Source organism: Mustela nivalis (genome assembly GCF_964662115.1).
Source record: "Mustela nivalis genome assembly, chromosome: 6".
NCBI lineage: Eukaryota > Metazoa > Chordata > Mammalia > Carnivora > Mustelidae > Mustela > Mustela nivalis.
In genome coordinates, this window is record NC_139025.1 from 21,401,163 (window position 1) to 21,413,989 (window position 12,827).

A 12,827-nucleotide genomic window follows, 5' to 3' on the forward strand; every position below is an offset into this window, starting at 1 on the left:
AAAAATATCAGTAAGGGTATAGATTATCCAAAGAATCTAATTCTAGTAATACATATAGAAGACAACCAACAGCTACAGAAAAGGTCTTTTTCAAATATACAGGAAGCATATGCAAACACTGACCACATAAAGCAAGTTCTAATCAATTTCAAAGGATGCATATGTTAGTTACACAGATCATAACTCTACAAACAAGAGTTAAGTCAGAATAAGAATGAACTACAAAAAAATATACTAAAGCTAAAAGTTGATTCTTAAAAAGCATTAATAATCAACATAACCTCTGCCTAGACTGAACAAAAGAAGAGCAGGATGGCACAAGATCAGAAATGAGAATATAAAAATGAAAACGACTACAAAGGATTCTGGTACCAAAACATAATTATCATTAACTTTATGCTAACTTAAAAATTTGCAGACATAGCTCCAGAAAAATATAACTTATCCAAACTGTTTCAAAAAGAAACAATACCTGAACACAGTAAGGACATTACTAGAATCAAATAATTTTAGCAGTATGCTTTAACAAATATTCACAGAATTAAGTACATCTTTTAAAAAAAAAGAAATCCAAGTGTGACAGAACACTCACCAGAACTCATTTTATAATGCTATCACAAACCTGAAAACCTAGCAAGAAGAGTATGAGAACAGACAATCATAAACAGTACAGGAATGTCCATGAAAAAGTCCTGAACAAAGTGAATTCAGCAATTCATAAAAAGGGTAAGAATAACCAAGTTGTGCTATCCAATGAATACAAAACTGGTTATAAGTAGAAAACCAATTAGTGCAATTAGTTATTAGATAACAGATTAAGGATAAGAAATTGTATGATTAACAGTTGCAGAAAAACTATTTAACAAAATTCAACATTCACTTAGAATTTAAAAAAGCAAAGCTCTTAGTTAATGTGAATAGAAGATAAAAGATGTCCATAAAAAGCCTATAATAAACATTATACTTAATAGTGAACCACAGAAAGGGTTCCTTTTAAAATTAAGAACAAGATAAGGCTGCCTGCTATTTCTAACCAATATTGTGCTAGAGGACTAAGCCAATGAGGCAAGAAAAACTGCCATTTTTAATTATTTGATTGTCTACAGAGAAAACATGAAAGAATCAAAGATGCTAAATCTCATTAGTAATCAAATTAAAACCAAAAGGAAACACATTTTCTACATATTAGACTGGCAAAAATTAAGAAGCGTGACAATATCAAGTATCGGTGAAGACATATTAGTATAATTTGGCATTTTATTGTAAAGTTAAAAATATGCATGCCTTAGAATCCAGTAATTCAATGGTTAGGTGTAACACTTAAAAAAAAGTCATGACTTCAAAATATTTTATAACTTTAAGAGGAAACAAATAGAAACAACCCTAATGCCCATCACATCAGAAAGAAATGGACAAATCAACTATGGTATATTCAATAGTGAAAATAATTACCAGTATATACAACAACTTAGATGAACCTCAGAAATAACACCCCCCCGGGGGGGGGGGGAGCAATCAACTTGTAGAAGAATAGACAGAATTACTCCATTTATGTTATAAATGGGCATTCAAAACTAAACACTATGCTCTTTAGGAATATTAATAGATGGTAAACAAAAAAAGGTTGATGATAAAAATCCATGAGCCTGGTTACTCTGATAACAGAAAGAAGAGGATGGAGGTTAGATAGAGGTACTCAGGAGACTTTAATAATGGATATATATTTTTTAAAAGATAGATTTATTTATTTATTTATTTATTTAGCACTCGTGAGCAGGCAGAAGGGGCAGAGGGAGATGGAGAGAGAGAGAATCTCAAGCAGACTGTGCTGAGCGTGGAGCTTGATGTGGGGCATGACCCTGAGATCATGACCTGAGCTGAAATCAAGAGTAGGACCTTAACTGACTAAGCCATTAAATGTATTTTTAACTAAATGTGGACATAAGAATATTTTTATGTTAAAATATTTTTTACTCATTGGTATCTATTCAACATTTAATATTTTTTTTAAAAAACATTAGATATAAAGAATTTTGTCCTAAAATAAAACTACATCTTAAGTTGCAGAAAGCAATGAACAATGAAAACTGTGGTTAAGACAAATATCTTGAACACAAGTAACCAAGCAGGAACACTGTGGACAACAAAGATATATTTATAAGCTTCTAGAAATATATAACTAAAGATGAGTAACAATGGTTTATTTAACTCACAGATAAGACACTAAGAGTAGGTAAAGTGATGTACAGAACTCGTATAGAATACAGACCAAAAGGAAGTTATGAATAAGTCTGTGACATTCAGTTTTTTCAAGTCTCCTCACTTCCCAGATGTGCCATACCTTTTTAATTATTGAAGCAGAAGATTAAGCTCATTTTATCTGCTCTGCCAAGGTCTTATGTTTCAATCACATCATGAATGCATAAGCCAGAAAATTAGAATTATTTACACTCTTCTCTCCACCCCCTTTATAAATACAACTCAGTATGATATATTTATATTTTATTACTGGCTATAAGAAACAGTATTTTATGAGGATAAATACAACCAGAACCACCTAAAAACCTTATTAGGTTAGAACAATCTAACTTTATATTTAAAATCCTATTTATATAACACCTTAATTAGTCTCTGAAAAAATAGGATATAATTCATCAGTTTGGCACCAAGTAAAAGAAATGATTGAGTAGTTTCTCATTTCAAGTCTTTTACTATAAACTTACTTCTTCTACCTGCCCATCCTCAGCTCCATCTTTCTCTTTGTCTTCCTCCTCATCATCATCATAGTCTTCTTCTTCATCTTCATCTTCTTCAGATGATGTATCCCCAGTGCCATCAACCTGTAACACCAATGGGGCTTGTGCTTGTGCAGGCTGGGCCTGTGGTTGCTGTTGGCCAGTTGCAGTTATCTGTGCTTGTGCCGGTGTAGGTGCAGCCACCGTTGTAGGTATAACTTGAGTCTTATTTCCTGTAAATAAGATTTGTTGTGGCTGAATGATGACACCTGTCTGTGGTGAAATCCCTCCAGGAAGAGGGGCCAGTACCTAAGGCAAAAGAAAACCATAGTAAAACTAGTAAGAGGACCAAGTAGCTCAGTTTCATTTTGTGGCACACAGAACTAGGCATAAATGCTAAAGAATCATCCAAAATGGCCTTATCTCATACAGTTAAAACCAAGCACAAAAGGGAGTTTAACGAGTATAATGATCCCACTTCCACTTTACCATTCAAAATTCTGAAGGAAAAAAGATTTTCTGAAAATAAGTATTTATTGAGCACTGGCTATGTACCTGGCAAATTCCAAGCCAACAGTTACACATATGATTAATTTATTTCTTTGATGTATGGACAAGTTTAGTAACTTGCCAAGTTCATAGTCACCGAGACACAAAATTTTAACCCAAGTTTTCTGATTCTGCACTAATTATTATGTTACACTGCCTCCCTGTGGAGAACACTGCACTGAAAATGTGGTCCTAGGCCCCAGTTTTGTCTAGGATCCCAGGTCAAGATATAGCAAAGGCATGTCATTTAACCTCCTCTGGCTTTTGTCACTTCACTGTTAAATTAGGATCAATGGTTCTCAACCCTGGCTACAAATTACAACCACCTGGTAGCTTAAAAATACTGAACTTGGGCCCCACTCCAACTATTCTGATTTAATTGCTATGAAATGAAATCTAATCATTCAAAGCTCTCCAACTGATTCTAACTATACAACCACACCAGATCAGATGATTTCTAAAGTTCCTTTTTGCTTCTGCATCTAGAATTCTAAAGTAAACTATAACTCAAAAAGAACACATTAACAAATATTAACTGTATCTTTTATAATAAATATAATCATAGGTATTAACAAACTAATAAATTAATCATTAGTGATAAATAAAAAACAGTAAATGGCAATTACTTGCCTTTAGGTTCAAGGAGTGCAAAACAAGACAGTATTTCCCTCAAGAAGTTTACAGATTAATGGTGCAATAGACAAAGCAGTAATACAACTCAAAAGGTAGAAGGTATAACAGAAACATGATATGGTGTTATGAGAACACAGGAGACTGGACTAAATTCAGCTTGAGGGCTAAGGTATGGGCATAAAGCCTTCTTAATAGGTAATACTTGAGTTCTTTTGTGCTTGGAAGATTAGCCAGGCTTTTCCATTTGATTGCTTTGTTTGATGCAGAGAGTAAAGGGAGTTGCTAGAAGGAAGGTCAAAGGGCTTTCTAAGTAAAATAACATCAAGTGAAAATCTGGAAAGCTGTAAATCGACTAGATTAATGCTTCTCTGATCTTACTACTATCATCACACTATAATATGGACATTATGTTTTCATGTGTCTCTTTTTTAAAGTACCTAAATTCTTTAAGAAAATAAATTATTTCTCTTTCCTCTTTGTCCTCATAGTACAAGAGTTTAACACCCAGCACAGAAGTAGATACAAAGATTTAACTTTGATCTAAACAGCAGCTAAAGAAGATAATTGGAAGCATGGCAAGAAATAAACCTGAAGAAATCAATAAAATCAGATCCATAAATAAACAAAGATCCTATGAATCATACTGAGTTTTAGACTTGGAAAAAGCCTAAGAGAAATTTTCAAAAGGAGAACTAGAAAATACAGAGTATCAAGTTAGGAAGGAAGCTTAAGAGTCAGGGAAATCAATTAAGAGGATAATATGCACACGCACACACAAACATTACATATAGTATATATACTTCTGGGGGAATAAGAAAAGTATTTTAAGTGGGAAATTATGAAAGCTTGAACTAAGAACATGATGAGAGAGACCGAGAAAAGAAAACTAGTTTCAAACATCAAGGAACTGCAAATATGTTAAGAATTGGTAGGACTTCATGATACTTTGCACATTAAAAACGCGTAAGTTTCATGAAACTGGATTCATGTCTGCCTTGCTCACTCCTAAATCTCCAATCCCTTGCAAAGACTCTGATACACAGCCACATAGTAAATGCTTGTTGAATGAATGCTAGATAACTTAGAGGCTTAGGAGGCTGGATGGATGGTGGTATCACTGATAAAAAAGCATGTCCCGGGGAATGATGAAAGATAAGCAGGGGTAACAACAATTTAGTCTTAAGTATATTGAATGTAAGTTAAGCTGTGAGGTATATAGGAGGAATTTGCAATGACAGGACATACAGCGTTGGGAGAACAGTCTAAGAATTCGTATAGATAAAGCCATGGGAAAGGGAAAGAGAACCACCAGAATTCATACAGAAGAAAAAAGAGCCACATCGTAATCACAACTTACTATTCTATTACCTGTTGTATAACAGGAGCTTGTACTCCACCAGGCTGCATTTGTGGTATAACTTGTTGTTGGAGAACCACTGACTGCTGAGGCTGAAAGATATACTGGGCACCATTGGCTGCTCTTACTACTTGAAGAAGCTGGCCTAAAGCAGAAGGTAAGTATTACAAGTTATCATTTTAGCAGTGACCATCTGAAAACAAATGAATTCATAAAGAATGTCAAAATGCCATAGAAATGGCTGGGCAAGAAGTCTAACAACTAAGGGCTGCCATACACAGTAAACTATAATCCTCACCTTCTCTAGGTTCCCTCCATGTTCAAGTATGCTGCTTAAAATCTTTTTCCTTACTTACCATCCTTATAAAGCTCTTTTCCAATAAAGTTTTAACAGATTATGGAAGTTGATTAGAAGTTTAAATTATCTTTACTAACATGTTAAGAGTTGTGTAAAAGCAGTAAGATCAGATGTTTCAAGGGCTGTTTCTTTTTAAAGCTCTAAAGACATGAAAGTATAATAGTTCATTAACATCTTGAGCCAAAGCATCAGGATACTTAGCTTCAAAATGCTTAAAATAAGTAAGTTTGCTGAACCAATTATCATTGTCACATAATACTGAGTATATGCCTGGCTTAAACACAGAGACATGAATCCCTCTCTTTGTTGTTTGAGATGATACAGAATCATCAATTAATTAAAAGGCAACAATTATACATTGATAAAATACATAGCAGGATAAATCTCTAGTTAGTTCTTTACAAATTTAGAATCTTATTAACAAAATACCAAGAAATTCTGTAATTCAGATTACAGAAAAAATACTTAAAATCCATGTAAATAAATTCTTCCAACATTAATACACCAAAAATCACAAGTAAATTTTGTCAGTCTATGCAGATACTATGTAAAACAGAATGCAGTAAAATATTATAGGATTTAGTTTGATCTCACAAATTCATTCAAATGAGTCACGTTTACCTATCTGTCAGGTTAAACGTGTTTAACAAAAATCTGTGCAAATAAACATCTCTATATAATCATACTTCAATAGGATTCTCATTCACAGATCAAAAGTTCAAGTGCGGGCGCCTGGGTGGCTCAGTGGGTTAAGCCGCTGCCTTCGGCTCAAGTCATGATCTTAGGGTCCTGGGATTGAGGCCCGCGTGGGGCTCTCTGCTCAGCAGGGAGCCTGCTTCCTCCTCTCTCTCTGCCTGCCTCTCTGCCTGCTTGTGATCTCTCTCTGTCAAATAAATAAATAAAATCTTAAAAAAAAAAAAAAAAAAGCTCAAGTGCAATTTTCATCTTCTCTACTGCATCCTCAGTAGTAATTATCATTTAATGTGCTATAGTACTCAATCTTTTTTAACAACCTAAGCCAAATGGTAAAAGAAATATTGATTTTGTCTTTCAATGAGGCCAAAAATGAAGACTAGATGTTACAATTTTCTGAATTATACATATAAATAATGGTACCATTACTCCTCATTACCTGAATTTGTTAGTATCTGCTGAACAGGAGTCACACCCGCAGGGAGTGCCAAGGTAGCAGCTGTAGCAGCAGCACTCTGAAAAAAAAAAAATCAAAACCATATATGTGCATAACAGTACCTCAATTTATCTCTGGCACATTTTCATAGTGTTTGAAGTTTATCATTTAGTACACACTAAAATGAAAAGTTTTAACAAGACTAAATCCCATTTTATAGAATGATACAATGAAGACCACCTAGCTTAAAGGCCTTACTTAAATACTTCAAACAACAAAGTAGAGTAATATAATTGGGTTTTTTCCCCCTGAAGAATGTGTTCTAAGGAAACCTCACACATACTAACAGTGCTATTCCACATATAAAATATCCATTCCATTATTTCTTTTCCTACTCTATTTCTTATTCCCAATTCCTTGTTGTCAATTACAGCTGACCCTTCAACAATGCAGGGGCTAAGGGCATCAACTCCTCACACAAGTGAAAATCCACTTGTGACTTGTGACTTCCCAAAAGTTAAATAGCCTACTGTTGACCAGAAGCCTTACCAATAACATAAATGGTCAATTAAAACCTATTCTGCATGATATATATACGTATTATATACTGTATTCTATAATAAAGTAAGCTAGAAGAAAATATATACCTTATTTATTGAAAATAACCATATTTATCAAAAAAAACCCTGCATATATATGGACCATACAGTTCAAACCAAACTGTTCAAGTTCATACTTGAAGCAAAATGTTAAGTATCTTTGTTTTAGAAATCTTAATATTTTTAATTTATACTAGAATGAACAGGCCTAAAAGAAACCTTGTATCAGAAGGATGAGCTTATATAGCTAGCAATTCTATGATGCCCTAAGATGACAATACTGGTACTCTACCTAGATGAAACATATTAGTAATAGTTTAATTAACACTTAAAATACCTAAAAATCTTAAGAAAAGTCATCAACTTTAATTTCTACATTCTAAAATGAAGGTAGTATCTGACATTTAAGTTAAAAAAATATATATACATGGGTGTACTCTGAATCTCTTTAAATCCAGGATAAATTTTTCATTTACTGCTTCTGGAGACTTCTCCTCTCCCCTTTCCTCCAAGAGTTACACCACATTTTCTTTTACTGTTTTTTTTTTTTTTAATTCTGTACTCAAAAGTATTTCCATGCATCTCAATATAACTACATATGGAGGTAATTTTTCTCCCTCATCCTTCAATCTTTTTACAGGTACCAAGTCTTTACATACCAATCTAACATATACATTTCTAGAAACATCTCTATTTGGCAAGCTCTGAGAAATAAATTTAACTGTGCTTTGAAGATATTAATGCCAGAGAATCTCAACAATACTTGGAAAATCATATGCAAGTAGGTTCATGACACTATCTAGTATAGACTTCACGTATGGTATTCCAAGAAAATGTGCTTCTTTTTGCCATTTGATAGGCCTACCTAGTTTCTACATCTAAAGCCTCCAATTCCCACTACACCCCAGAATCCAGCTATAGCCCCACCAGGTTTCTTCATGAAATCCTAGTTCTGCATTTCATTTATTTTAAATAAATCTTGTCCATATAGGCAAATGTAAGATAATCTAAGTCTAAGGACCACATTAACAACCACTTACTACTGAGAAATACTATTCAGAAATATTAATATTCAGATTTTATGAGATTAATAGAGCTCCCTCTACTGGCAAAGTGAGAAATGTAGTTTCTACACGGCATACATGACACAATAACCACCTGCACACCTCTGCACATCCAAGACACTATTAGTAAGTATTTGTTGAGTGACACACCATACACAAAACACCTTTTATCAATGCCTACTGGGGCATCTGGGTGGCTCAGTGGGTTAAGCCTCTGCCTTCAGCTCAGGTCATGATCTCAGGGTCCTGGGATAGAGCCCCACATCGGGCGCTCTGCTCAGTGGGGAGCCTGCTTCCCTCTCTTTCTCTGCCTGCCTACTTGTGATCTCTCTATCAAATAAATAAAATCTTTAAAAACAAAAAAAAAATGCCTACTAAAAATTTCTTCTTGTATTTTATGAAATAGCCCTAAAATGAATAATGAATTAGAGCAATTATCTCATTAAGAGAACCTGTAAAACTGGTTTGACGTCAGGTCCTATTTGTTTTGTAGGTTCCCTGAAATAGCTGTCTACCTAATATATCACTATCCTACATTCTTATTAAATTACGTAACTTTTCAATGTTCATTTCCAAAGCATGCATAGCTTTAAAAAAAAAATCAAAACCAGAATAAAATCTTGCCATCTGCAATGACATGGATGGAGCTAAAGTGTATTACATTAAGTGAAATAAATCAGAGAAAGACAAATACTCTGTGATCTCACTCATATGTGGAATCTAAAAAAGAGAACAGATGAACATATGGAAGAGGGAAAAGACAAAAAGGAGAGAGAGAAACAGGCCATCAGAGACTCTTAACAAAAGAGAACAGACTGAAGGCTGATAGAGGGAGGTGAGCAGGGAATGAGCTAAATGGGCGATGGGTATTAAGGAGGACAACTGTTCTGAAGAGCACTGTGTATTGTATATAAGTGATGAATCACTGAATTCTGCTCAAGAAACCACTATTGCACTGTATGTTAACTAACTAGAATTTAAATTATTCTTTAAAAAAAGGAACTCATTCATCAAATGGTTATCTTTGAGTCAGGAATAATTTGAACAAACAAAACAAAAAAAAACCCTTTTATTTGTAAAGAGTCTACAGTGATTGTATTTCAGAACATATAAAATACATGGATAAACACTGATACACCAACTAAAATACTAAAATACACATAAATGCTACTAACACCTTTTACTGACAGATGTTTCTGATGTATGATCTATTTAAATACATGCTCTTTAGAATCAAGACATAACAAACAACTAAGAGACGTGCCACTAATTTTGACTTAGTCTCTCTTTTTCTTTTTTTTAAGATTTTATTTATTTATTTGTCAGAGAGCGAGCGAGCGAAAGCGAGCACAGGCAGACAGAGTGGAAGGCAGAGTCAGAGGGAGAAGCAGGCTCCCCGCGGAGCAAGGAGCCCGATGTGGGACTCGATCCCAGGACGCTGGGATCATGACCTGAGCCGAAGGCAGCTGCTTAACCAACTGAGCCACCCAGGCGTCCCTTGACTTAGTCTCTTTAAACACTATGTTAATTCAAAATTTTCTTCCAAACACTAAAAATTCTTAGAAATCAGAGGGGCCTACTCCAAGTGATTCTACAAAATTTTCTGTTTTAAAAAGGACAAAAGTCAGGGCGTCTGGGTGGCTCACTGGATTAAGTGGCCAATTCTTGATTTCAGCTCAGGTCATGATCTCAGGGTCCTGCGATCAAATTCTGAGTCTGCCTCTGCACTCAGCAGGGAGCCTGCCCCCTCTCCCTCTGCCCTGCCACCTGCTTTGCATGTGCACACGCTCTCTCTTTCCTTCTCTCTTAGATGAATAACTAAATCTTAAAAACTAAAATAAAATAGAAGGACACAAGTTATTCCTTAGGAAACAGTCTCAATAGTACCAACTGCAATACAGATCCTACAGTGAGACTTGCATTTTAAAGAGTGGAGGTTAAAAAGAAATTTGGGCCTGAGACTTGAAATAGAATTTTCTGAATGATAATAATTCTTGTGATGCCATGACAGACTGGAATTTTGTGATTTTTTTTTTTTTTTTGGAATTTTGTGATTTATGAAGAACTGATTCCAGCAATTTGAACTAGAAGGACAAACAGATATCCTTGATTCTTTTGTGAATTTAAAAACTACAACTTCTACTATCATGCAGAAATTTGCAAAAACTGCAACTTCTACTATCATGCAGAAATCTGTAATTCTGTCAAGCTATAAATTTGTAAGGCTGGTATATTTAAAAAGGAGTCATCTGTCTGGTAGGTGAGCCCTGTTTTGTATCTGCTTATCAATCACAGATGAGCTCTGAAGTTAACTATTCATTACTCACCAAACAGAAGTGATTTTTTAAAATACTGCTTTTTCAGGGCACCTGGGTGGTGCATTTGGTTAAGCATCCAACTTTTGGTTTTGGCTCAGGTCATGATCTCAGGGTTGTGAGATCAATGGAGCCCTGCATCAGGCTCTGCATTCTCTGCATTCTTTCCCTCTCGCCTCCTCCCAACCCGCCACCCCTCCACGCATACGTACACACAGGCATACTATCAAATCAATAAATTTTTGAAAAATACATATTTTTGCTTTTTTCATTTTAAAAAAAGAACTATCTGAAAAAAAAATCTCACTGCTAGCATTAGACTAAGATTTTCTTTAAAAAGTGATTCTTGGGACGCCTGGGTGGCTCAGTTGGTTAAGCAGCTGCCTTCAGCTCAGGTCATGATCCCAGCGTCCTGGGATCGAGTCCCACATCGGGCTCCTTGCTCCGCGGGGAGCCTGCTTCTCCCTCTGACTCTGCCTTCCACTCTGTCTGCCTGTGCTCGCTCTCACTCTCTCTCTCTTACAAATAAATAAATAAAATCTTTAAAAAAAAAAAGTGATTCTTGCCTTTAAGTAAAGAATATGTCTGAATTTAAGAATGTAATGTCAGAGATGAGATTCCACTAACATTTTATTTATTGTAAAAAGAACAAAAAGCCATTTATGAGAATGCACTGGAATAACTATTCTAATAAGACTTCTTTTTAATGTCTTATTAAAAAAAAAACTTTAAGCATATAGGTAAAGACTCTCTAAGAATCTGAAGTAGTTTTTCTCATTTTATTTATATGGTACTATATTCGATGGGAAATATCACATGCCCTAAATGAAATTTGAAAATTTAGTTATGTTCAGTGAATATCCCTTAGAAATACCAAAAAACTAATGCATAATAAACTCAACTGTTTAAAATGTATTTTAAAGTAGTGATATACACATTGTAATAAATCTTATTACGCTATACTATGGTTAAATCAGAGCAAAAATTTTCAAAGGTTTCATCTTAAAAACAGTTATCCTGAACTATCCAAACAGTTCATTTTTATTTTTAAAGTTTTAATTCTAGTAATTAATGGGTCTTCTGAAACAGAACTATAATTGGCACATTATGTTTGTTAGCTCCCCTAAACCCATTTTCCAAAAATAGCTTGGAATGAAATAGCTCTCACAAAGCATCATTCTTTTGGTATTTTCAACAGAAAACTGCATTATTTTATGAAATCTACGTCTAAATACAAAACTAACCTTGAGATCTACTGCTAAATCTAGTAATTAGGAAACCAAATAAAACAGCTATTTTGTTCAAGTCTTGAATAAACTTCAAGTTGTTAATACACAACATACCTGGGCATAATCACAATTTTGAGTTAGAGTAAGTAGAGCCAAACAAAGTCTTATGTTCTGAGTCTTACCATGTTTGATGCATTCATATGTTGTATCAGCTTAGAATCAGGAACTATAACTTGTGGTGCAGCAGCTATTAAAAAAAAAGTACAAGTACAAACAAGGAACCGTGACATGAGGCTGTTTCATAATCCAAAGAATACTATACAATGCTGAAAACTTATTTCCTGTTTCCTACATTCAAATGTATTCACCCATTTGATACCTCAGAATGTTATAAATTTCTATAGCAAGTAAGAGCTGTGATATACCCATCTTATACTGAAAACATCAATTAAAAAGATTTGAGTAACAACACCTAAGAATACAAGGGAATTGGGCAACATGAAGTAGTGAGATACCTAATACCTACACGTATCCAGCTCTGTGCATTCTTAAACTGGAAATTTTCAAACACAACTTAATTGTCTTACTAACTCAATACTGTTTTATTGATATAAAGATACTACTGTTAGAATGAGTTAGTAGTCCATTAAGAATGAACTCAAAAAAACTATTAACTAGTTGTTTTTAATCTATATAGCCCTCTTCTCCCATCTGGTAGTTGCCAGAATTTTAAGTTACATCCACCAACTTTTTCAAAAATATAAATCAGAAATAATGACAATGTTAAAAAAAAAAAATAAGAAAGAAAGAATGGCAATGTTACATAAGAACAAAAGGAACTAAGTGTTTGATTCCGCAA

General features: G+C 34.3%; 1 protein-coding gene across 3 annotated transcripts in view; it reads right to left on the minus strand.

The window, feature by feature from the left end:
- The window catches only part of GTF2A1 (general transcription factor IIA subunit 1), a 44,025-nt gene that overhangs the window by 16,390 nt on the left and 14,808 nt on the right, over nt 1–12,827 (minus strand). For all 3 annotated transcript variants that reach the window (XM_082736403.1, XM_082736404.1, XM_082736405.1), the window contains exons 4-7: nt 12,151–12,215; nt 6,765–6,840; nt 5,286–5,419; nt 2,724–3,044 (exon numbers count right to left, since the gene is read on the minus strand). In XM_082736403.1, the coding sequence (XP_082592529.1) occupies nt 2,724–3,044; nt 5,286–5,419; nt 6,765–6,840; nt 12,151–12,215 (596 nt within the window). The remainder of the gene's footprint in view (nt 1–2,723; nt 3,045–5,285; nt 5,420–6,764; nt 6,841–12,150; nt 12,216–12,827) is intronic.